This window comes from Oncorhynchus nerka, linkage group LG11, assembly GCF_034236695.1.
Source record: "Oncorhynchus nerka isolate Pitt River linkage group LG11, Oner_Uvic_2.0, whole genome shotgun sequence".
Taxonomy (NCBI): domain Eukaryota; kingdom Metazoa; phylum Chordata; class Actinopteri; order Salmoniformes; family Salmonidae; genus Oncorhynchus; species Oncorhynchus nerka.
The window spans coordinates 11,426,255-11,452,946 of record NC_088406.1 but is presented as its reverse complement, the minus strand read 5'-3'; the positions used below and the strand labels follow the sequence as shown (position 1 = coordinate 11,452,946).

The following is a 26,692-nucleotide window of genomic DNA, read 5'->3' as shown; positions in this document are numbered from 1 at the left end:
GATAAAGGTCAACGCCCCTCCCCAACACCACGATAAAGTTCAACGCCCCTCCCCAACACCACGATAAAGGTCAACGCCGCCGCCCCCAAGATGAAGATCAACCGTCCCGTCCCCACACCAACACCCTGATTTTTATTTTAACTTGGCAAGTCAGTTTAGAACAAATTCTTATTTACAATGACGGCCTACCAAAAGGTCTCCTGAATACAATATAAATATAGGACAAAACACACATCACAACGAGACACACGACACTACATAAAGAGAAAATAATGGACAACCCTCCCCAACACCACGATAAAGAGAGAGAAGTGAAAAGATGAAGAGAAAGAGAGATGAATAGAGAGAGAACGAGAGAGAAAAAAAGAGAGGAGAGATAAGTAGCTAAATTCTAAGAGAAAGACGGTAAGAGAGAGGGGGTCACACAGTAAGGTGCAAACCTTACAAAAGCCTACAAAATGGTCCAGATGAATATACTGTATATACTACACTACCTTGTAATGTGCAGCAGAAAGAATACAAGACTCCAGAACCAGCAAAGACCAGCTCTGCCTCTCACCAGGTTATAGTTCAACTCCTCAGCAAAGACCAGCTCTGCCTCTCACCAGGTTATAGTTCAACTCCTCAGCAAAGACCAGCTCTGCCTCTCACCAGGTTATAGTTCAACTCCTCAGCAAAGACCAGCTCTGCCTCTCACCAGGTTATAGTTCAACTCCTCAGCAAAGACCAGCTCTGCCTCTCACCAGGTTATAGTTCAACTCCTCAGCAAAGACCAGCTCTGCCTCTCACCAGGTTATAGTTCAACTCCTCAGCAAAGACCAGCTCTGCCTCTCACCAGGTTATAGTTCAACTCCTCAGCAAAGACCAGCTCTGCCTCTCACCAGGTTATAGTTCAACTCCTCAGCAAAGACCAGCTCTGCCTCTCACCAGGTTATAGTTCAACTCCTCAGCAAAGACCAGCTCTGCCTCTCACCAGGTTATAGTTCAACTCCTCAGCAAAGTGCATGTAGCAAGTAGTAAACTCTTCCTTAACAGGCAATTAATCATTGATCCCCGCTTGTCACACACACACGTTTACAAGCTGGTTCAGTAACCTGAGTCTGCAGAAGGGAGGCTCCTGCTGTTAGCTGGCTGAGATGAGAGCACCCATCCAGGGGACAAAGTCTCTCTGCCTCCCTTTTCAACCACATCAACACCACACACAGGTGCCTGATGTCTACTTGGAGTACGGCTTTAGAACGGCTGAATCCATTACTGTTCTACAACTGGAACCTGGGTCTATTAGACACCGAATGTCAGGCACATTAGGAGGACAGATAACTGGCCCTTTACAACAAGGGAGCCGAGAAGCCCAGACACTCTGCTTTAGCTGTAACTAATTCAGATGCTAACTGTGCCATCTCCTCGGGCGTCATGTGAACACTTATGCATTCATTCCTATTCCATCCTCCCAGTTGGCTCCAGTTCAATGATTGACAGCCAGGAGTGGCATGTCAATGCAGTTATATATTACCTGGAAGAAATGTATTCCATAGGCTGAGAATACACAGACCAGACAGACAGATCGACAGAGAAATATGGAGGGATGAGGGTCACTGGGTATTCTGAAAAGAGAAGTGGTAGAGAGAGAGAGAGGCAAGGGGAGGCAGGGGTAGAGAGAGAGAGGCAGAGAAAGAGGCAGAGAAAGCAAGGAGGATCAGCGTTATGTTTGACCTACTAATCAGAGCTTACTGTTACTCTAGCCTGCATACTGCACAGCACATAAAACTGTTTCAACACACACACACACACACAGAAAGGGATTACATTTGGTGACGACAGCAGCCATGTGTGCTTTCACAATGTCACACCACGAGGTGTATGTTGAGGGGGGGGGGGGGTTCGGGGTCTCGATATGGGGGGTGCTCCATGAGAGTGTGTGTGTGTGTGTGTGTGTGTGTGTGTGTGTGTGTGTGTGTGTGTGTGTGTGAGCCATAATCCTGCCAGGCACGTCAAGTCTAAGCACTAGGATAGAATGACTTCTGACATATGCAAGAGAGGTGGGGGGAAAGAGGGAGAGATGTTAGAAGAGAGATGGCATTTAGCATGTAGGAGTGAGACAGTGGGGCCTCCTGCTGTAGGAGTGAGACAGTGGGGCCTCCTGCTGGAGGAGTGAGACAGTGGGGCCTCCTGCTGGAGGAGTGAGACAGTGGGGCCTCCTGCTGGAGGAGTGAGACAGTGGGGCCTCCTGCTGGAGGAGTGAGACAGTGGGGCCTCCTGCTGGAGGAGTGACTTGTAGGCAGTACTTTTAGTAGGACTATGTCTTACACACAGAAGCATGTACGCACCACACACACTGTTTCGCACACACCTCTGTTTGTGTGTGACGCGTGGGGACTCACAGGCTGTATTTATGATGGTTGTCTGTTACTCTGATGAATTTGAAGCATTGCAATGAGACCTCACAAACCCCTTCAAAATGAAAGTAATGTTTCACTATAACCACAAAACACACAGTAGCTTAAGCTTATTCCCTGAAGTTATGGCTCCAGGAAGACATTATTTACCATCAAAATGTCCAGATGATGAAAAGTTTCAATTACTAAAATGAATCCTTTGAATAATGGCTAAACACTATAAAACCCATGTAGTCTGAACCCAACCCCATACAGGGAATCATTTCAATGGAGACTATAAAACCCATGTAGTCTGAACCCAACCCCTACAGGGAATCATTTCAATGGAGACTATAAAACCCATGTAGTCTGAACCCAACCCCTACAGGGAATCAATTCAATGGAGACTATAAAACCCATGTAGTCTGAACCCAACCCCTACAGGGAATCATTTCAATGGAGACTATAAAACCCATGTAGTCTGAACCCAACCCCTACAGGGAATCATTTCAATGGAGACTATAAAACCCATGTAGTCTGAACCCAACCCCTACAGGGAATCATTTCAATGGAGACTATAAAACACATGTAGTCTGAACCCAACCCCTACAGGGAATCATTTCAATGGAGACTATAAAACCCATGTAGTCTGAACCCAACCCCTACAGGGAATCATTTCAATGGAGACTATAAAACCCATGTAGTCTGAACCCAACCCCTACAGGGAATCATTTCAATGGAGACTATAAAACCCATGTAGTCTGAACCCAACCCCTACAGGGAATAATTTCAATGGAGACTATAAAACCCATGTAGTCTGAACCCAACCCCTACAGGGAATCATTTCAATGGAGACGAACACATATGTCCATGACTGTCCCCAACACAACAATTCAAACGGTATTTTATATATAGAAATGACAGAGCTGGAATGAAAATATGTTCACGTTATTTTTAAAGATCCATCACAAACACATTGTAGTCTGTGCGAAGCATGTCCGAAGGGGAAACTAGTCCTATTAAAACGTCTATTTGGTGAGCAAAAAATCTGTCTACAATTATGACATCAATAAACACATGATCGTATCTGGCGAGAGACACTGAATGACCAAGAAGGGAAAGGAGCCGAATGCGCTTAGGCGACTGAGTTCATTTCCTAACTGTTGCACATCAAACAAGAGTAAAGAAAACTCCGTGGGAAGACATGATCAACCGATGAATGTCGCAAACCAAGCATCAAAAAGCAATATTTAGAATAGACTTGGCACGTGTAACCAACTTACCAGGTATCTCTGAAAATTTTCGATCGATGATATATATGGGCATTACATCAACCAATCAAACGTCAATCAAAGTCAATCAGATACGCGGAGGGAATACGACCTGGAAATTGATGTTGGTGAGAATGTAGGCTACCTGTTTAGATTAGTTTATTAGGATCCCCATTAGCTACTGCACGTGCAGCATCTCCTCTTCCTTTCTCGCTGCCTGTCTGTAGATTTCAAGAACAATCCGCCTCGCTCTTCCCTTGCAGGCAAAGAACGTGAACACAAAGCTTATCTCTTCTACCTGTTAACTCCACGAGCCTACAACACCCCCAAGCCAGAGTCCAATACGGTTGTATTTCTATTCTAGATCTATTGAACGGGCGCTTCCGCGAGAAATGTAGGATAAATCAACGGAAAGTCAAATGACCGGCGAGTAAACGTGTGACCTGTCAGTGAAGTATCCCGGTGAAGTTCCCACTTAGCGGTTACCGATACGTTACCTCTCTTTAAGGCAGCGTTTAGAAGTGAGCCTGTCAACGAAGCTCGAGCTGCGAGTAGATGAGGAGCGCGCCACAAGTCGCTCCTAAATAGCTGGGGCGAGCGGATTGCGCCATGAGCGAATAGGCTGCCTGTACCGCAGGTCGGTCAGTCACTGGTATGATGATGGTTACTCCTTCCATCATTCGTTGATCAAACTCCCCTTTCTCAATAACTTGCAAGTTGCAACGAACCTTGGTTCGGGGGTGGGAGGGTGGGCTAAAATTGTGTTATGCAATGACCTTCATTGACTCGAACTTAGTCTATATCTACAACCATGTTTCCTATCCAGAGTTGTTATGTGAATAAAGTCATATTACATTACAGCTGTGATGGAAACAGGTCGTTTCGGTACAATTTCATAAATGGCAACAGATAATTTGTTCGTTCGACATGGTGAGATCTTTTTGGTTTGGTCAAATTAATTGTGCGAGAAATGGTGGTGGAAACGCCTAGGTGCAAGTATTGATATAATAACCATCAGATTGCGTAGGGCCCCTCAAATTACGCAATGGGCCCACATCCCCCTCGTGTCAAAGCGGGTGTCAATGTTTACAACTTCGATGAGAGGACTAAGCAGAAATATGCTTCTGGTCAAGGAAGGAGAAAAAAAACACAGTGAGAGTGAAGAGTGAATTGCGGGAACAGCAATCAAGTAAACGTATGTTCTCTACTGAAAGAGCTGCTTCCTGTGCTTGGCCCTCCTATGTTAAACATAATAAATGGCTCTCTGTCCACCGGATGTGTACCAAACTCACTAAACATGACAGTAATAAACCCTCTCTTGAAAAAGCCCAACCTTGACCCAGAATTTTTTTTTTTTTAAATCTCCCATTCCTCTCAAAAAATGTAGAAAAAGCTGTTGCGCAGCAGCTCACAGCCTTCCTGAAGACAAACAATGTATACGAAACGCTTCAGTCTGGTTTTAGACCCCATCATAGCACTGAGACACTTGTGAAGGTGATAAATGACCTTTTAATGGCATCAGACCGAGGCTCTGGATCTGTCCTCGTGCTCCTAGACCTTAGTGCTGCTTTTGATACCATCGATCACCACATTCTTTTGGAGAGATTGGAAACCCAAATTGCTCTACACGGACAAGTTCTGGCCTGGTTTAGATCTTATCTGTCAGAAAGATATCAGTTTGTCTCTGTGGATGGTTTGTCCTCTGACAAATCAACTGTACATTTTGGTGTTCCTCAAGGTTCTGTTTTGGGACCACTATTGTTTTCACTATATATTTTCCCTCTTGGTGATGTCATTCGGAAACATAATGTTAACTTTCACTGCTATGCAGATGACACACAGCGGTACATTTCGATGAAACATGGTGAAGCCCCAAAATTGCCCTCGCTGGAAGCCTGTGTTTCAGACATAAGGAAGTGGATGGCTGAAAATGTTCTACTTTTAAACACCGAAAAAACAGAGATGCTTGTTCTAGGTCCCAAGAAACAAAGAGATCTTCTGTTAAATATGACAATTAATCTTGATGGTTGTACAGTCGTCTCAAATAAAACTGTTAAGGACCTCGGCGTTACTCTGGACCCTGATCTCTCTTTTGACAAACATATCAAGACTGTTTCAAGGACAGCTTAGATTCCATCTACATAACATTGCAAAAATCCGAAACTTTCTGTCCAAAAATGATGCAGAAAAATTGGTCCATGCTTTTGTTACTTCTAGGTTAGACTTCTGCAATGACCTACTTTCCAGCTACCCGGATAAAGCACTAAATAAACTTTAGTTAGTGCTAAACATGGCTGCTAGAATCTTGACTAAAAAAGTTGATCATATTACTCCAGTGCTAGCCTTTCTACACTGGCATCCTGTGAAGGCAAGGGCTGATTTCAAGGTTCTACTGCTAACCTACAAAGCATTACATGGGCTTGTTCCTACCTATCTTTCCAATTTGATCCTGCCATACATACATGTATGCAGGCCTCCTTATTGTCCCTAGAATTTCTAAGCAAACAGCTGAAGGCTGTTTGAGCTCAATTTTTTTTATTATTATTATTTTTTTTACCCCTTTTTCTCCCCAATTTTCATGGTATCCAATTGTTTTAGTAGCTACTATCTTGACTCATCGCTACAACTCCCGTACGGGCTTGGGAGAGACGAAGTTTGAAAGTCATGCATCCTCCGATACACAACCCAACCAAGCCGCACTGCTTCTTAACACCAATGTGTCGGAGGAAACACAGTGCACCTGGCAACCTTGGTTAGTGCGCACTGCGCCCGGCCCGCCACAGGAGTCACTGGTGCGCGATGAGACAAGGATTTCCCTACCGGCCAAACCCTCCCTAACCCGGACGACGCTAGGCCAATTGTGTGCCGCCCCATGGACCTCCCGGTCACGGCCGGTTACGACAGAGCCTGGGCGCGAACCCAGAGTCTCTGGTGGCGCAGCTGGCGCTGCAGTACAGCGCACTTAACCACTACGCCACCCGGGAGGCCACAGAGCTCAATTTTTATTGAATGGTCTGCCTACCCATGTGAGAGACGCAGACTCGGTGTCAACATTTAAGTCTTTATTGAAGACTCATCTCTTCAGTAGGTCCTATGATTGAGTGTAGTCTGACCAAGGAATGTGAAGGTGAACTGAAAGGCACTGGAGCAACGAATCGCCCCTGCTGTCTCTGCCTCGCCAGTTCCCCTCTCTCCACTGGGATTCTCTGCCCCTAACCCTGTTACAGGGGCTGAGTCACTGGCTTACTGGTGCTCTTCCATGCCGTCCCTAGGAGGGATGCATCACTTGAGTGGGTTGAGTCACTGACATGGTCTTCCTGTCTGGGTTGCCCCCATGGCGGAGATCTTTGTGGGCTATACTCGGCCTTGTCTCAGGATGGTAAGTTGGTGGTTGAAGATATCCCTCTAGTGGTGTGGGGGCTGTGCTTTGGCAAAGTGGGTGGGGTTATATCATGCCTGTTTGGTCCTGTCTGGGAGTATCGTCGAACGGGGCCACAGTGTCTCCTGACCCCTCCTGTCTCAGCCTCCAGTATTTATGCTGCAGTAGTTTATGTGTCGGGGGGCTAGGGTCAGTCTGTTATATCTGGAGTATTTCTCCGGCTTATCCGGTGTCCTGTGTGAATTTAAGTATGCTCTCTCTCTCCTCTCTCTCTTTCTCTCTCTCTCTCCCTCTCTAGTCTGTCTCTCTCTCTCTCTCTCTAGTCTGTCTGTCTTGCTAACCTAGCTGGCCAGTGCATCTCTTGGTCTGTCTGTGTCTTGCTTGCCAGCCACTTCCAGGGCGGTGTTCTGTGACTTTGTTCTGACAAAGGTGAGAGTGAAATACAACTATTTATTACGTTTGATAAAAGCCAACGGGCAACAGTGTTTATAAACTGCAGCTCGGGAAAGATAACCGTGTCGCTGGTGAACATGCACTCAGATGCATGCGCACGAAATGAAATTGCCACTTTCCAGCAGCAACCACTGTGGGGACCAGTCCAGACAATATATAGGCGTGATGGCACTCATAGGAGCACATCATTTTAAAACAAGACAATGATTATCTAGTCAATTCAATTCAAGGGACTTTATTGACATGGGAAACATATGTTTACATTGCCAAAGCAAGTAGATAATAAGATAAAGTGAAATAAACAGTAAACATTACACTCACAGAAGTACCAAATGAATAAAACATTACAAATGTCATTGTGTATATTTACAGCGTTGTAACAATGTGCAAATGGTTAAAGTACAAAAGGGAAAATAAATAGACTTGGGTTGTATTTACAATGGTGTTTCTTCCTCACTGGTTGCCCTTTAATTGTGGCAACAGGTCACAAATCTTGCTGCTGTGTTGGCACACTGTGGTATATCACCCAGTAGATATGGGAGTTTATCAAAACCGGGTTTGTTTTCAAATTCTTTGTGGATCTGTGTAATCTGAGGGAAATATGTGTCTCTAGTATGGTCATTTGGCAGGAGGTCAGGAAGTGCAGCTCAGTTTCTACCTAATTTTGTGGGCAGTGTTCACATAGCCTATCTTCTCTTGAGAGCCAGGTCTGCCTACGGCAGCCTTTCTCAATAGCAAGGCCATGCTCACTGACACTGAGTCTGTACACATTCAAAGCTTTCCTTAAGTTTGGGTCAGTCACAGTGGTCAGGTGTTCTGCCACGGTGTACTCTCTGTTTAGGGCCAAATAACATTCTAGTTTGCTCAGTTTTTTTGTTAATTCTTTCCAATGTGTCAAGTAATTATCATTTTGTTTTCTGATGATTTGGTTGGGTCTAATTGTATTGCTGTCCTGGGGCTCTGTGGGGTCTGTTTGTGTTTGTGAACAGAGCCCCAGGACCAGCTTGCTTAGAGGACTCTTCTCCAGGTTCATCTCTCTGTAGGTAATGGCTTTGTTATGGAAGGTTTGGGAATCGCTTCCTTTTAGGTGGTTGTGTAATTTAACGTCTCTTTTCTGGATTTTGATAATTAGCGGGTACCGGACAGATTCTGCTCCGCATGCATTATTTATTGTTTTACACGGAGGATATTTTTGCAGAATTCTGCATGTAGAGTCTCAATTTGGTGTTTGTCTCATTTTGTGAATTCTTGGTTGGTGAGCGGACCCCAGAACTCACAACCTTAAAGGACAATGGGCTCAAGTATTTTTAGCCAGATCCTAATTTGAATGTCGAATTTTATGTTCCTTTTGATGGCATAGAATGCCCTTCTTGAATTTAAATGTTGATTAGCTGGACATGCTGGGTAATATGGATGTACATCTCTCAGTAAATAATAACCATCAAGTATTCAGTCAAGCCATAGTATAAATAGTGTTTTATATTTGAAAATGTATTAAAAGGAAATCTGGGGGAGCCAGTTTGAATGGGCCTGATGCAGAGGATCAAATGAATGATAGTATCGCTATCTATAATTTACATGTGCTATGCTTAAGTTTGTCAGTAGAGGAGATGCTGGATCATCAGCCAGTAAAGCACAGACTCAGTTGATCCACATCCAGCCTCAGCAGGTACTAACACAGACCAAGTACAGACGGCTTCAGCAAATACTAACACAGACCCAGTACTGGCAGCTTCAGCAGGTACTAACACAGACCCAATACAGCTGGCTTCAGCAGGTACTAACACAGACCCAATACAGCTGGCTTCAGCAAGTACTAACACAGACCCAGATGAAGTACAGGCAGCCTTAGCCAGTACTAGCACAACCAGAGATGTACAGCCAACATCAGATACAAGCAGCTCAGACCCTAATAGAACAGTTTCTGCTCGACCAAATGACCCAGGTGATTGATCCCCAGTCTTAACAGACTTTATAAGGACTGAGTTAGTGTGCAGAGGTTCATTCAAACCAGGACTGGATTTTTCTTACCCTAAAAACAAGTCTAGAAGAGGTTTACATTCAGGCTTATTACAGAGACAGCTGTCAAATGGGGAAAAGATTACCAGGAGCTGGCTTTCATACTCAATCTAAAACAACGCTGTATATTGTTTTAGCTGTAAGCTCTGTTCTACAAAAGACTACAAAATAATAAAGGAAGGTGTGAATGACTGGTCAAATATCAACGCCATTCTGAAACACCATGAGGGTAGTCCTGAACACCATGAGGGTAGTCCTGAACACCATGAGGGTAGTCCTGAACACACAAACAATATGTTTAAGTGGAGAGAACTTGGTCTGCGCCTAAGTCGGGGACAGACTCTTGACCAGATGCAAATGACAATTTGGAGGCTGAAAGAAAGAGATGGTGGGATGTCCTTACACGTTTAATGAGTATCACCCAGTCTCTGGCTGAAAGAAAGAGATGGTGGGATGTCCTTACACATTTAATGAGTATCACCCAGTCTCTGGCTGAAAGAAAGAGATGGTGGGATGTCCTTACACATTTAATGAGTATCACCCAGTCTCTGTCTGACAGAAACCTAGTATTCAGGGGTTCATCAGACAAACTCTTCCAACCAGATAATGAAAACTTCCTAAAGGGTTTGAATTACTGGAAAAATTTGACCCCGTTATGGAAAATCATATCAGCAAAAGTAAAGATGGAGAGACACATGCTCATTACTTGGGAAGCGCACACAGAATGAGCTGATACAGATTGTGAGTGAAGATATTCTGGAAGCAATAGTGACTCAAGTAAGAGACTCAAAGTACTTCTCCATTATCTTGAGCTGTACACCTGACATTAGTCACCAGGAGCAAATGTCCATTATTCTGAGAAGCGTGGCTTTAAAGGGAAAGTCAGAGATCAAGGAGCACTTCCTCTGCTTTGTGAATGTTGAGGTTACAACAGGCTTGAATCTGTCCACCGTCATCTTAGATAAGCTGAACGAGTTGAAGATTCCATTTGAAGATTGCAGAGAGCAAGCTTATGATAATGGGGCCAACATGAAGGACAAGCACCAAGGAGTAAAGCCAGACTACTGATAAAACATCCCAGAGCTGTGTTCGCCTCATGTGGAGCACATACTTTAAACCTTCACATTGCAGATGCTGCCAAATCTTCAAAAGATGCAGTTGGGTTTTGGGGGATGTGAAAAAGCTCTTCACCTTCTTTTCAGCTGACACACAAAGATGGAGTGTTTTGAAGAAACACGTGAACATAACCATGAAGTCATGGAGTGACACAAGATGGGAGAGTCGGCTCCAAAGTGTTCATGCAATCAGGTATCAGGCTTCTGAGGTTCGGAAGGCATTACTGGAAGCCAAAATGGAGGCAAAAGCACTTGCAGAGGAAGTTGGGTCCTACCACTTCTTGATTTGCTGTGTCGTATGTGTGAGATACTGACAATGACCAACGAGGTTAACAAGCTCCTCCAATCTGCCTCAATGCAGTTGGATATTGCAGTGAATTTAATCTCAAATGCAAAGGCCTCCCTCACTACATACTGGGAAACTGGATTCTCTGCCTCCCTCACTACATACTGGGAAACTGGATTCTCTGCCTCCCTCACTACATACTGGGAAACTGGATTCTCTGCCTCCCTCACTACATACTGGGAAACTGGATTCTCTGCCTCCCTCACTACATACTGGGAAACTGGATTCTCTGCCTCCCTCACTACATACTGGGAAACTGGATTCTCTGCCTCCCTCACTACATACTGGGAAACTGGATTCCTTGAGGCCCAGACAACAGCCAAAAGCATTTGTGAAGAAATGAAAATGGAGGCTGTTCTGAAAGAGAAGAGGCTGAGAAACAGCAAGAGGCATTTCAACTGAGGCTCCTGATAACCACTGACTGATGCACATTGTGGTCAACTCTGCTGTGACATCCAGGGATGAGAGATTTGAAACACTCAACCAGGTGAAAACCAAATATGGAATGCTGCTGAACATCAACACTGCCTCTCAGATGTCCAGTGAATCTTTAAAGGCTCATTTAATGGAAGTTGAAAACACTCTAACCTTCATAGATGACTGTGACATCAGTGGAATGGATCTGGCACAGGAGATTCAGAATTAACCTGATCTGCTATCAGATAAGATGAAGAAAGTGCAGAAGAGGAGTAATTTTGATGGTAAGATTTTAATTCAAACATTCAAATATTTACACACTTAAGATTGTATGGCATAAGTGCATTTGTGTTAATGACTGCTTAACTAACTATGTGACATACTTTTTCAATTTCCTCCAGACAGTCCAGATAGACTGGTGTCCATGCTGATGCTGAAAATGCCCAGGCTGTAGAGGGAACCAAAGTTAATCACACAGATGTGTAGGTCTTATTTTACCATTTTAAAGACATATAGCTACAGTATGTTTACATTGTATAGACAAAGCTAATTGTATAATATTGTGAGGACTGGACTAATTACCAGGCAGCAGAGCCAATGCTCAGTGTTATATTTTATTATTGTATTTTTATATTTTATATTTTCTACAATTTCTTATTTATGTTCATGTTAATATTAACTTATCTTAAGATTATTTCGAAAATATTCTATTCAATAAATATTGTTTGTTTATACCTCATTCTGTTCTGTCTACTTGTTCTTAGACCGACAGATGGTAGGAGCACTGGGGAGTAGACCACCCTACCCACACAGCCTACCAGCACTGTATCTGGCATGTAGACCACCCTACCCACACAGCCTACCAGCACTGTATCTGGCATGTAGACCACCCTACCCACACAGCCTACCAGCACTGTATCTGGCATGTAGACCACCCTACCCACACAGCCTACCAGCACTGTATCTGGCATGTAGACCACCCCAGCACTGTACTGGCCACACAGCCTACCAGCACTGTATCTGGCATGTAGACCACCCTACCCACACAGCCTACCAGCACTGTATCTGGCATGTAGACCACCCTACCCACACAGCCTACCAGCACTGTATCTGGCATGTAGACCACCCTGTAGACCACCCTACCCACACAGCCTACCAGCACTGTATCTGGCATGTAGACCACCCTACCCACACAGCCTACCAGCACTGTATCTGGCATGTAGACCACCCTACCCACACAGTCTACCAGCACTGTATCTGGCATGTAGACCACCCTACCCACACAGCCTACCAGCACTGTATCTGGCATGTAGACCACCCTACCCACACAGCCCACTAGCACTGTATCTGGCATGTAGACCACCCTACCCACACAACCTACCAGCACTGTATCTGGCATGTAGACCACCCTACCCACACAGCCTACCAGCACTGTATCTGGCATGTAGACCACCCTACCCACACAGCCTACCAGCACTGTATCTGGCATGTAGACCACCCTACCCACACAGCCTACCAGCACTGTATCTGGCATGTAGACCACCCTACCCACACAGCCTACCAGCACTGTATCTGGCATGTAGACCACCCTACCCACACAGCCTACCAGCACTGTATCTGGCATGTAGACCACCCTACCCACACAGCCTACCAGCACTGTATCTGGCATGTACCCTACCCACACAGTCTACCAGCACTGTATCTGGCATGTAGACCACCCTACCCACACAGCCTACCAGCACTGTATCTGGCATGTAGACCACCCTACCCACACAGCCCACCAGCACTGTATCTGGCATGTAGACCACCCTACCCACACAACCTACCAGCACTGTATCTGGCATGTAGACCACCCTACCCACACAGCCTACCAGCACTGTATCTGGCATGTAGACCACCCTACCCACACAGCCTACCAGCACTGTATCTGGCATGTAGACCACCCTGCCCCACACAGCCTACCAGCACTGTATCTGGCATGTAGACCACCCTACCCACACAGCCTACCAGCACTGTATCTGGCATGTAGACCACCCTACCCACACAGCCTACCAGCACTGTATCTGGCATGTAGACCACCCTACCCACACAGCCTACCAGCACTGTATCTGGCATGTAGACCACCCTACCCACACAGCCTACCAGCACTGTATCTGGCATGTAGACCACCCTACCCACACAGCCTACCAGCACTGTATCTGGCATGTAGACCACCCTACCCACACAGCCTACCAGCACTGTATCTGGCATGTAGACCACCCTACCCACACAGCCTACCAGCACTGTATCTGGCATGTAGACCACCCTGCCCACACAGCCTACCAGCACTGTATCTGGCATGTAGACCACCCTACCCACACAGCCTACCAGCACTGTATCTGGCATGTAGACCACCCTACCCCCACATCCTACCAGCACTGTATCTGGGAGCCATTAGCTAGGGTTCACGTACCAAGACCAGAGTGGTGCAATGCTATTTAACTCAACAGTTGGACAAAACTATAAGTAGAAACACATTGAACATTACATTTTTATTCGGTACATGAAAATTAAATAAAAAGTGCACGTTGTGTGCTCTGACATTTATCGGCAACAACCTTCTGGGGGAAACGTACCACTGGTGGAAAAATGTGTCTAATTTTCATTTTGCAGATGTTTGAATATGTTGCCAATTGGATGGAAACCTAGTTTATGAAGGTTATATGTGGTTGTCTCACCTAGATATGGATGGAAACCTAGTTTATGAAGGTGATATGTGGTTGTCTCACCTAGATATGGATGGAAACCTAAAAGGTGATATGTGTTGTCTCACCTGATATGGATGGAAACCTAGTTTATGAAGGTGATATGTGGTTGTCTCACCTTTTGCAGATATGGATGGAAACCTAGTTTATGAAGGTGATATGTGGTTGTCTCACCTAGATATGGATGGAAACCTAGTTTATGAAGGTGATATGTGGTTGTCTCACCTAGATATGGATGGAAACCTAGTTTATGAAGGTGATATGTGGTTGTCTCACCTAGATATGGATGGAAACCTAGTTTATGAAGGTGATATGTGGTTGTCTCACCTAGATATGGATGGAAACCTAGTTTATGAAGGTGATATGTGGTTGTCTCACCTAGATATGGATGGAAACCTAGTTTATGAAGGTGATATGTGGTTGTCTCACCTAGATATGGATGGAAACCTAGTTTATGAAGGTGATAGCGTGGTTGTCTCACCTAGATATCTGTAAGCTCTGGATAAGTGCATCTGCTACTGTAAATAACTAACATGGAGATCTGTCTTTATAATGAAGGAATAGCTTACAAATGCAGACAATCATTTAAATTGAGGAATCACAAAGTGGTCACACTGGACACATAGCCCACTAAAACCACATTGCTGCACAATCTGCAAAGTGCTTGGGTACTATATATATATATTTTTATATTAGTTGATGTAGGCTATTTTGCATTGCTCTTTGTGTTAGTGTGCCTCTAATTAGTTCTTATTTTGTTATTTAGCAGTCGCTCTTATCTAGAGCGATTTACAGATAACTAGGTGAGACAACTACATATTACCATCATAAGCTAGGTTTCTATCCAACAGATATCTAGGTACCGGTGCTGCGGTTACCACAGCAACCCCTGATGAATCACAATTCAAACATAATTAATTTTAAAAAATGTACTTTTATTAGTCCTGTATGGTCAGCAGAGTGGAAGTCCGTCATATCTTATTTAATCTGTAGCCTAATTTCAAATCAAATCAAAATGTATTTACAAAGCCGATGTCACAAAGTGCTATAAACTGCATGCTTTCCCAACGAGTTGTAGTGGGAGGACCACACATCATGACATCCCGTGACTCCAAGTTTACTTCGGTGTTATGGTTATTATATGAATATTTGCGCATAAAAGCGTTTTTTTCCACAGAGATTTCTCGCTAATTCATTTTACACAAAAATATCCCACATTTGTTTATTTTATTTTGTTTTGTCGACATTTGGAATGTTCTTGTCACTTGTGCTTCCTCTCCAGTCTCTAGGTCACCAGGCTGCTCGTTATGGCGCACACCTGTCACCATCATTACACGCACCATGTATGTCACTCCCTTGGTTCCTTCCCCAGACATTATTGTTTCTGTTCCAATGTTTAGTTTGTGCGTTGTTCATGTTTCTTGTTTTATGTTATTTATTTATTATAACACTCACTCCCTGAACTTGCTTCCTGACTCTCAGCGCACATCATTACAGAATAACACCTCACCCTAAGGGAAGCATCAGGGAGTGTTTTTGTGTGTGTGTGTGTGCCAGGTGGAATAACTTTGGGTCCTGGAGCCGCTACAGGCTTTTATGCCTTCACCAGATCACCAGGCTCCCCTGCCTCAGCCGTCTCTTCGGGCTTTCATGTCTTCACCAGATCGCTAGGCTCCCCTGCCTCAGCAGGCTCTTCGGTTTTTCATGCCTTCACCAGATCACCAGGCTCCCCTGCCTCAGCCGTCTCTTCGGGCTTTCATGCCTTCACCAGATCGCTAGGCTCCCCTGCTTCCACTGGCTAGTCAGAGGATCACTTGCCTCAGCCATCTGTCAGGTTCCCTTGTCCCAGCCGGCGACAGGTTCCCGCGCATCAGCAGGGGTGTCTGCTCCTGATCCCCGGGATCGTCTTTTGGTCAGTGTCCTGCGGCCGGAGCCGCACGTCGGGGAGGGGGTACTGTCGCCTGTGTTCCCTCTCCGGTCTCTAGGTCACCAGGCTGCTCATTATGGCGCGCACCTGTCACCATCGTTACGCGCACCTGTCACCATCGTTACGCGCACCTGTCACCATCGTTACTCGCACCTGTCACCATCGTTACGCGCACCTGTCACCATCAATACGCGCACCTGTCACCAGCGTTACGCGCACCTGTTGCCAGCGTTACGCGCACCTGTCACCATCGTTACGCGCACCTGTCACCATCGTTACGTGCACCTGCGCGTCATCAGACTCCCCTGGACTCCGTCTCTTCCCTGATTACCTTCCCTTTATCTGTCACTCTGGTTCCTTCCCCAGGTGTTATTGTTTCTGTTCCAGTGTTTAGTCTGTGCGTTGTTCGTGTCTCTTGTTTTATGTTGCGTTTATTTATTAAAACACTCCATCAGGCCTGTCATAATATTTTTTATCCAACATACTTTACTCGCATTAAAAGGTTGGATGGAAACTTGATTATAGTAATACATGTTTCCTCAATAAAGGAAAGTGATCACCCATCATTCTCTCCTGCATAGCAAAACATGTAATCACAAGCGTGGAATGACCCCATCAGTCTCTCCTGTATAGCAACGCATATGGAATGACCCTGTGTTCCTCAGCTGTTCCTCTGTGGCCATGTCCTCATTTATAGACTCTTTCTCATAAAGGAGGTGACCCTCATACTATGACCCTCTGATGCATACAGACTAACCCAAACCCATACAGGAGATGACCCTCATACTATGATGAGCCATTGATGCATACAGACCTTATCAGACTGATGATGTCATTCTACGTTCCTTTCAGTTTGACAGAGACAGGTTATACTGTAGAAGATATGTTTGAGCCATACCAATGCCTGTAACATTCCCTGCTGTGTGTACTTGAAAACATGTCCACTTCTTGATAACACTGATCAGCTCTGTTCTGTTTTAGTGAAATGATTAGATATGGAAACACATTGTGAGTAGACAACATGAAACAGAGACAGTAAGCATTGTTGATTTTGTAGCAACAGTTCGTGTTTGTAGAACCCACTAACTAATACCCAGTTAAAAATCTGATGCATAACAGAACAACATAACAAACATAACATAACAAAGAATCTTCCAGTTTAAGCTAGAGATATCTTTGCATATACATATATATATATTTTTTTATACATGAAAGGGGTCTAAAATTCTAAATCAAATGGCTAAATGATCCATGGAATTAACATTTTAATACAGTTCTGTAAGTTATCTTACTTTAGAGAGGTATAGTATATAGAGATTAAAGGCCTAATGAACCATATAGTATATGATCATCCCCAGAGTTCACTAAAGGGTCATGCCACACCGATTAACTTAGTAAACAAGTGAGGTCTCAGGGTGATATGGGTGATCTGGGTGAGGGTCTAGACGTGAGTCTGAGAGGAAGGAGGAGTATTCTCAGGGTCATCTGGGTGAGAGTCTAGACGTGAGTCTGAGAGGAAGGAAAAGTATTCTCAGAGCCATCTGGGTGAGGGTCTAGACGTGAGTCTGAGAGGAATGAAGAGTATTCTCAGTCACCTGGGTGAGAGTCTAGACGTGAGTCTGAGAAGAAGGAAGAGTATTCTCAGTCACCTGGGTGAGAGTCTAGACGTGAGTCTGAAAAGAAGGAAGAGTATTCTCAGAGCCATCTGGGTTAGAGTCTAGACGTGAGTCTGAGAGGAAGGAAGAGTATTCTCAGAGCCATCTGGGTGAGAGTCTAGACGTGAGTCTGAGAGGAAGGAAGAGTATTCTCAGAGCCATCTGGGTGAGAGTCTAGACGTGAGTCTGAGAGGAAGAAAGATTATTCTCAGAGTCACCTGGGTGAGAGTCTAGACGTGAGTCTGAGAGGAAGGAAAAGTATTCTCAGAGCCATCTGGGTGAGGGTCTAGACGTGAGTCTGAGAGGAATGAAGAGTATTCTCAGTCACCTGGGTGAGAGTCTAGACATGAGTCTGAGAAGAAGGAAGAGTATTCTCAGAGCCATCTGGGTGAGAGTCTAGACGTGAGTCTGAGAGGAAGGAAGAGTATTCTCAGAGCCATCTGGGTGAGTCTGAGAGGAAGGAAGAGTATTCTCAGAGCCATCTGGGTGAGAGTCTAGAAGTGAGTCTGAGAGGAAGAAAGATTATTCTCAGAGTCACCTGGGTGAGAGTCTAGACGTGAGTCTGAGAGGAAGGAAGAGTATTCTCAGAGTCACCTGGGTGAGAGTCTAGACGTGAGTCTGAGAGGATGGAAGAGTATTCTCAGAGTCACCTGGGTGAGAGTCTAGACGTGAGTCTGAGAAGAAGGAAGAGTATTCTCAGAGTCACCTGGGTGAGAGTCTAGACGTGAGTCTGAGAGGATGGAAGAGTATTCTCAGACTGGGTGAGGGTGTTGACGTGAGAGGAAGAACGAGAATTTGGAAACATATGGAGTGAACTGACAGAGGAAATGAGCACTCCACTGTTGGTCATTTAGGGCATTAAGGAGAATTAGGACTCATGTTTGAAATGTAACTTTATTTTATGTTACTTTGGGTGATGTTTTATGATTCACATGACGTAGGCCCCAGACACTGGTCTAAGGTCAACTTTGTTTTTCTCTAACTAATGATTAAGGTTATGATATGGGGAGTATAATCTTATCCCAGGTCTGTGCTGATGTCAGTCCAAAAACTCCAAACACAGCTCACTCTGGGCCAAGTCGTAACTTGAGATCTGCAGAACAACTCAAAACATGTTGTTCAAATATCCCAATATGATTTAATGAAAATGCGAGTTGTCCATCTCAAGTTAGGAATTTGATCATCAGAGCCATTCTTATAACGTACCGTCCATAAGATGTAGACTGTATTCTCTTCTCCCCCGGCTTTCTGTCTCTCTCACACTCTCATTCTGTTATTTTCTAACTATTTCTGTCAGAGAGACTCTCTCTCTCTCCAGTGTTAGACGTTTGTCCAAGACGTCAGGAGGTGCCGTCAATACCATCCACTATTGTCTCCAAGGATTGTGGGTTCAATCCCAGTGCTTGACACTCCAAGGATTGTGGGTTCAATCCCAGTTCTTGACACTCAGTTAGATATGTTTCTGTTGTAACCTTTTGCCAAACCACACACCTTACTTTAACCACTAGAAATGAATGCCTAAACTTAACCGTGGAGTGTTGGCTCAGTCAATCCCTCTCCTCTCCCCTGCAGCTCTAAACCAGACCATTTGTTTTAATGAGATGACTATGTTCTCAGGATGTTTAGCCTGAAATACAAACCCTGTATACCCAACCACTGTAGCAACTCTATGGAGGTGTGTCTCTTCAAAAGACGCAGGACTTTTCAAGGTCACCATGTCCTTTTAGTTCACTCCCAACATCCTTTTATCCTTTTCTGAATCTTTCAGGAATTATTCTGCTATCAGGCATGGCGAGTGGTGATGAGAAACATTCTCACACACACACACACACACACACACACACACACACACACACACACACACACACACACACACACACACACACACACACACACACACACACACACACACCAGAAAATCAGAGGAGAGGCTCAACTGTCACTCAGAGTGAGGGGTTTAAACACTAAGCTCCTCCTGTCATGGAGCAGAGGAGAAAATTGAGAAATGGGATTTCTGGGCCAAAGCAGAGAGGAGAAATTGGAGACAAGGGGTTTCTGGGCCAAAGCAGAGAGGAGAAATGGAGACAAGGGGTTTCTGGGCCAAAGCAGAGAGGAGAAATGGAGACAAGGGGTTTATGGGCCAAATCAGAAAGGAGACAATGGAGACATGGGGTTTCTGGGCCAAAGCAGAGAGGAGAAAACAACATGGGGTTTCTGGGCCAAAGCAGAGATGAGAAAATGAAGACACAGGGTTTCTGGGCCAAAGCAAAGAGGAGAAAATGAAGACACAGGGTTTCTGGGCCAAAGCAGAGAGGAGAAATGGAGACATGGGGTTTCTGGGCCAAAGCAGAGAGGAGAAAATGAAGACACAGGGTTTCTGGGCCAAAGCAGAGAGGAGGAAATGAGACACAGGGTTTCTGGGCCAAAGCAGAGAGGAGGAAATGAGACACAGGGTTTCTGGGCCAAAGCAGAGAGGAGGAAACAACATGGGGTTTCTGGGTCAAAGCAGAGAGGAGAAAACAACATGGGGTTTCTGGGCCAAAGCAGAGAGGAGAAAATGGAGACATGGGGTTTCTGGGCCAAAGCAGAGAGGAGAAAATGGAGACATGGGGTTTCTGGGCCAAAGCAGAGAGGAGAAAATGGAGACATGGGGTTTCTGGGCCAAAGCAGAGAGGAGAAAATGGAGACATGGGGTTGCTGGGCCAAAGCAGAGAGGAGAAAATTGAGACATGGGGTTTCTGGGCCAAAGCAGAGAGGAAACAAACAGAGGGAAATATATGAAGAGTAATTGACATAGAGAATAGGAAAGAGAGGGAGTGTTCTTCTGGGGTAATAGAGATTGTAATAACCTAGGAAATTATGGTTTTCATGATATGTTGTCAGTTTTCTGTATTGTGAAGGAATAAAGCTGATATTGCTGTTTCTTGCTCATTCTTGTCATCATTAAGGGTGAAGCCAGTATAAGTGACATAAGGTGCAATATAATGTGTGATAAAGCATGAGGTAAGTGCACACATGGGGAGACAGACACACGGTCAGAAACAGAATATGACTTTATGTCTGGATGATTTTGAGACAGGAAGCCGAGAATAAGCAGAATAATTGATTAAGGATGTTATCAATTGGTCACAATTCCACAATGTTTTTTTGTAGTTAATGTTCTTTATTATCAATTATACAATGGGTGGATCTAATCCTGAATGCTAATTGGTTAAAACTGCATTTAAGCTGGTGGATATTCCACAAGTTACCACCGGCTAAATCTATGACGTTAAAATGCCTATTTATTCGTTTCCGGGAAGCAGAGAATAAGCAGAACAATTTATTGAGGATGTTTTCAACAATCAATTGGTCACAAGTACTCCTAGTGTGCTAAAGAAAGAACCATCTTTATTTTCAAATAGCCTACTGACATCATATGCCTGTGTGAGTGAAAACATTCCAGTGTGGTAGATTGCATCTGTATGGGTCAGCGCGGTTCCGGCTGGCCATTAACTGACGAGAGAGTGTGAAGTAACACAAGCGTAGACCAACATGGCCAACCAGGGAAACGACTCAGAATAAAAGAGACAACAGAATGTGCCACAGCGCTGGGTAACAATTACCCCAAAACCTAGCTGTCTTTGAGCCTTTCTACAACGGTCTTCCGGTCCCTCTCTGCCACCTGACAACTAAGCTGTTAACCGGCGTATCTGGGGAGAAAAAGAAAACAAAAAATCCAACAGGCTTGTCCTTACTGGTTCCTGTCCAGTTGGGTTCAATATCCCTCCCAGTGTTGGAGGGCCCTGCATGTCAGCTCTTGCTGCTCCAGACCCAAAACACGAATCCAGCCAAAGCCAGGTTAAAACAGCAACAGCCCAACCTCCAAGTTAATTATATACAGGTGTGTGTGTATTAGGCCCTTACCCATTCTGGGCCATCCTCTCTCCTGGCCAGTAGATGTCGCAAAACGAGCAGGAATATACCAGCCTTCACACACCCACCCTCTCACTCCAGTACACATGATAAAACATTGAGTGCTAATATTTAAATCCATGGATTGCATAGATTAAATGTTCCATTATTTGTTGCATTTTAGATTCAATGTATTACACAATAATAGCGTACATGTGAATCCACATCGTGTGGGCTTTTGAAATAGTTTGGAGTCATTGCGAGGGATCTGTGGTCACGCTTTGCATTAGTCATTACACAAGGGAAACTATTGAGTGTGAAAACCCAGCACCATGGCAGTTCTTGACACAAACTGGTGCGCCCGGCACCTACCATACCCTCTTCAAAGGCACTTAAATATTTTGTCTTGCCCATTCACCCTCATACACAATCCATGTATCAATCGTCTCAAGTCTTTAAAATCCTTCTCCTCCTCCTTCATCTACACTGATTGGAGTGGATTTAACAAGTGACATCAATAAGGAATCATAGCTTTCACCTTGACTCACCGGGTCAGTGTATGTCATGGAAAGTGCAGGTGTTTTCTACTGTTTTGTACACTCTGTGATGTGACTGAATTCAGGAAGGTGAGTTTATGTCAAATTTTCAAGATTGCCTTTTTTTATACATGGTCACAGCAAAATAATCCTGCAGCAAAATTATTTGAAAGTTTAGTCCATAATGTGGTTAGGCTGTTAGTTGGCCAAATGTAAGGCTACATGAAAAGCGCAATAACATTAATATAACAGTATGTTAGTGTGGGCTTTCAGTGAATTTATGTAAATCACCAAGCTCATCTACATTTCCAGTGGTTCGGGAAATTTCACGGCAAAAAAAGACTGATCAAATTGAAATCCTGTCTGTAGAAAACCCTGCTCCAATACCTTTTAGACGCTTTAATCGACCCCCTCAACAATTTCCCTACTCCCTTAAAGGGATAGGTCACTGACAAATTACACAATTCATGGATCCATTTTTATAAATAACTACAAATTCCTAGATTACTCTGTAGTTGTATGCATAGGCTCAGTCAACCCCTCCTCTCTCACCTGTTACGCTCACCCAGGCTCTTGCTTTGAATGAGATGACCATGTTCTCAGACTGTTTAGATGGTGAATCAAGGCTTAATGCAAACCGTAGCCCCAACCACTGTAGCAAATCTATGAAGGTGTGTCTCTTCAAAAAACGCAGGATGAAGGGCTGTCTTGTTAAGTGCTTTTAAATAAGGTCACTGCGTCCTTTTAAGAAGTTCACTCCCAACATCCTTTTATCATTTTCTGGATCTTTCTGCTAAGAGGCGTGGACAAGCAGTGATGAGAAACATTCACACATGCACATACACACTCACACACACACACACACACACACACACACACACACACACACACACACACACACACACACACACACACACACACACACACACACACACACACACACACACACACACACATACACACACACACACACACACAAATCAAATCAAATCAAATCAAATCAAATTTATTTATATAGCCCTTCGTACATCAGCTGATATCTCAAAGTGCTGTACAGAAACCCAGCCTAAAACCCCAAACAGCAAACAATGCAGGTGTAAAAGCACGGTGGCTAGGAAAAACTCCCTAGAAAGGCCAAAACCTAGGAAGAAACCTAGAGAGGAACCAGGCTATGTGGGGTGGCCAGTCCTCTTCTGGCTGTGCCGGGTAGAGATTATAACAGAACATGACCAAGATGTTCAAATGTTCATAAATGACCAGCATGGTCGAATAATAATAAGGCAGAACAGTTGAAACTGGAGCAGCAGCACAGTCAGGTGGACTGGGGACAGCACATCATGTCAGGTAGTCCTGGGGCACGGTCCTAGGGCTCAGGTCCTCCGAGAGGCATATGTGGGGTGGCAGTCCTCTTCTGGCTGTGCCGGGTGGAGATTATAACAGAACGTGGCCAAGATGTTCAAATGTTCATAAATGACCAGCATGGTTGAATAATAGTAAGGCAGAACAGTTGAAACTGGAGCAGCAGCATGGCCAGGTGGACTGGGGACAGCAAGGAGTCATCATGTCAGGTAGTCCTGGGACATGGTCCTAGGGCCCAGGCCAGTTGAAACTGGAGCAGCAATGGCCAGGTGGACTGGGGACAGCAAGGAGTCATCATGTCAGGTAGTCCTGGGGCATGGTTCCTCCGAGAGAGAGAAAGAAAGAGAGAAGGAGAGAATTAGAGAACCAAAGATTCACAGGACACCGAATAGGACAGGAGAAACTCAGATATAACAAACTGACCCTAGCCCCCGACACATAAACTAATGCAGCATAAATACTGGAGGCTGAGACAGGAGGGGTCAGGAGACACTGTGGCCCCAACCCGAGGACACCCCCGGACAGGGCCAAACAGGAAGGATATATATACACACACACACACACACACACACACACACACACACACACACACACTTACACACACACACTTGAGCATCAGAGGAGAGGCTCAGCTGTCACTCAGAGTGGGGGATTTAATAAACACTAAGCTCCTCCTGTCATGGAGAAGAGAGGAGAAAACAGAGAAATGGGATTTCTGGGCCAAAACAGAGAGGAGAAAACGGAGACATGGGGTTTCTGGGCCAAAGAAGAGAGCAGAAAACAGTGGGAAATAGAAGACGAGGCATTTAGACAGGGCAGGGGTCTCCAACCAGTGGCGTGTATTCATGGATGCCAAGGAAAGCCAGGCTTCCCCCAAAAATTGACCAATATATATTGTTTTGAAACATACATTTCTCCCAAATAATATAAAATAGTAGCCAACCACCGTTGAGCTAAACTGGGTGAGCTCAACTGTCAATGGTCCTGACGCACCAAAAAAAGGTGTCAAGGTAAGTCCGTTTAGATTTGGCTTCAGACCAATCACATCAGAAGCCAAACGACATTTACCAACAAAAAAAAATTGTTGCATCTCGTTGTTTCGTTGTCCTCCGGTGGCTATTTATACATTGTGCCCCTGGCCTGAGAGGATGGAAGTTCAACATGAAGCTAGATGTAATATGCTAATGTTAACTAGCTGGTCTGGCGCATCATTTCCCATGAAAGGTAGTTAGGCTAGCGAGCAAGCATTTTAGCCAGGTAGCCTAGGACAACAAACACTAAAAGTGTGTACTATATGACAGAGTCATAGAGCATTTAGCAGAGGTGATTTGATGATGTTGAAATGTTTTAATTGAAATGGTGCTGGAATAGTGGAGGCAGCTCCTGTTTTCTTTGCGACTTGTGGTAACTTTCCGTGGTTCTACATCAATAATTGTTAAGTAGTCCAAAAATGTTGGAAACATTACCTTGTTTGACCATGCTGTAGGTCATGTAACTGTTTGTTACATGCAATATTTTTTGTGGACTTCACCTGACAGTTTTTGCTCTCCGGTTTTGATGAAACAAAGGTGTGGTTGAATTTATTCTGCCACTGTGTCTTCTTATTGTCTTGGCCTTGGGCCTATATATCACAGTGTCGAGGCATATGAATTAACAGATTATAGAGAAAATAACACTATTATCACAACACATAGGTTGCAATATGGCTTTTTGGGGGGGGGGGGGGGGGGGGCGATACTGCTCTCCAACCTAGTTCCTGGGGACCTACCATCCCGTACGCTTTCACTCCAAGTCTAATCTAGCACACCTGATTCTAATAATCAGCTGGTTGATTAACTAAATGAGGGGAGTTAAAACTTGTGTTGGAGTTAAAACCTATAGGATGGTAGCTCTCCAGGAACAGTGTTGGAGTTATAACCTATAGGATGGTAGCTCTCCAGGAACAGTGTTGGAGTTATAACCTACAGGATGGTAGCTCTCCAGGAACAGTGTTGGAGTTATAACCTATAGGATGGTAGCTCTCCAGGAACAGTGTTGGAGTTATAACCTACAGGATGGTAGCTCTCCAGGAACAGTGTTGGAGTTATAACCTACAGGATGGTAGCTCTCCAGGAACAGTGTTGGAGTTATAACCTATAGGATGGTAGCTCTCCAGGAACAGTGTTGGAGTTATAACCTATAGGATGGTAGCTCTCCAGGAACAGTGTTGGAGTTATAACCTACAGGATGGTAGCTCTCCAGGAACAGTGTTGGAGTTATAACCTATAGGATGGTAGCTCTCCAGGAACAGTGTTGGAGTTATAACCTATAGGATGGTAGCTCTCCAGGAACAGTGTTGGAGTTATAACCTATAGGATGGTAGCTCTCCAGGAACAGTGTTGGAGTTATAACCTATAGGATTGTAGCTCTGCAGGAACAGTGTTGGAGTTATAACCTACAGGATGGTAGCTCTGCAGGAACAGTGTTGGAGTTATAACCTACAGGATGGTAGCTCTCCAGGAACAGTGTTGGAGTTATAACCTATAGGATGGTAGCTCTCCAGGAACAGTGTTGGAGTTATAACCTATAGGATGGTAGCTCTCCAGGAACAGTGTTGGAGTTATAACCTACAGGATGGTAGCTCTCCAGGAACAGTGTTGGAGAGCCCTGACATAGACAATAGGAAGAGCGGTAGTGTTCTTCTGGGGTAATAGAGAATGTAATAACCTAGAACATGATGGTTTTCATGACTTGTTGTCTGTTTTATTTACTGTATAGTGTAGGAATAAAGCTGATATTGCTGTTTCTTGCTCCTCACTATTGTCATCATTGAGGATGAAGACACTATAAGTGACATAAGGTGCAATAAAACGTGTGATAAAGCATGAGGTAAGTGCACACATGGGGAGACATTGGATAGGCAAACACACACACACACACACACACACACGCACACACACACACACACACACACACACACACACACACACACACACACACACACACACACACACACACACACACAGAGAAACAGAATATGAATGAGTGTCTGGATGATTTTGAGACAGGAAGCAGAGAATTAACAGAAATATTGATTGAGGATGTTATCAACAATCACTTGGTCACAATTCCACATAATGTTTTTTGTAATAACTAATAATAATAATAACAAAATCCAAGCTATGAGGTCAAAGGAATTGTCCGTAGAAGTCTGAGACAGAAT

General features: G+C 44.5%; 1 protein-coding gene across 8 annotated transcripts in view; it reads right to left on the bottom strand.

Moving 5' to 3' along the window:
* Positions 1 to 22,829, bottom strand: part of LOC115137733 (neprilysin-like) — an 86,049-nt gene extending 63,220 nt beyond the window's left edge. For 4 of the 8 annotated variants that reach the window (XM_065024216.1, XM_065024218.1, XM_065024223.1 and 1 more), the window contains exon 1: positions 3,659 to 4,137. In XM_065024216.1, the coding sequence (XP_064880288.1) occupies positions 3,659 to 3,701 (43 nt within the window). In that variant the 5' untranslated portion in view covers positions 3,702 to 4,137. Of the gene's footprint in view, positions 1 to 1,513; positions 1,605 to 3,658; positions 4,138 to 22,683 lie in introns of those variants that run through there. The other 4 variants (XM_065024220.1, XM_065024221.1, XM_065024217.1 and 1 more) reach the window with 4 other exon arrangements.
* Positions 22,830 to 26,692: the final 3,863 nt, after the last annotated feature.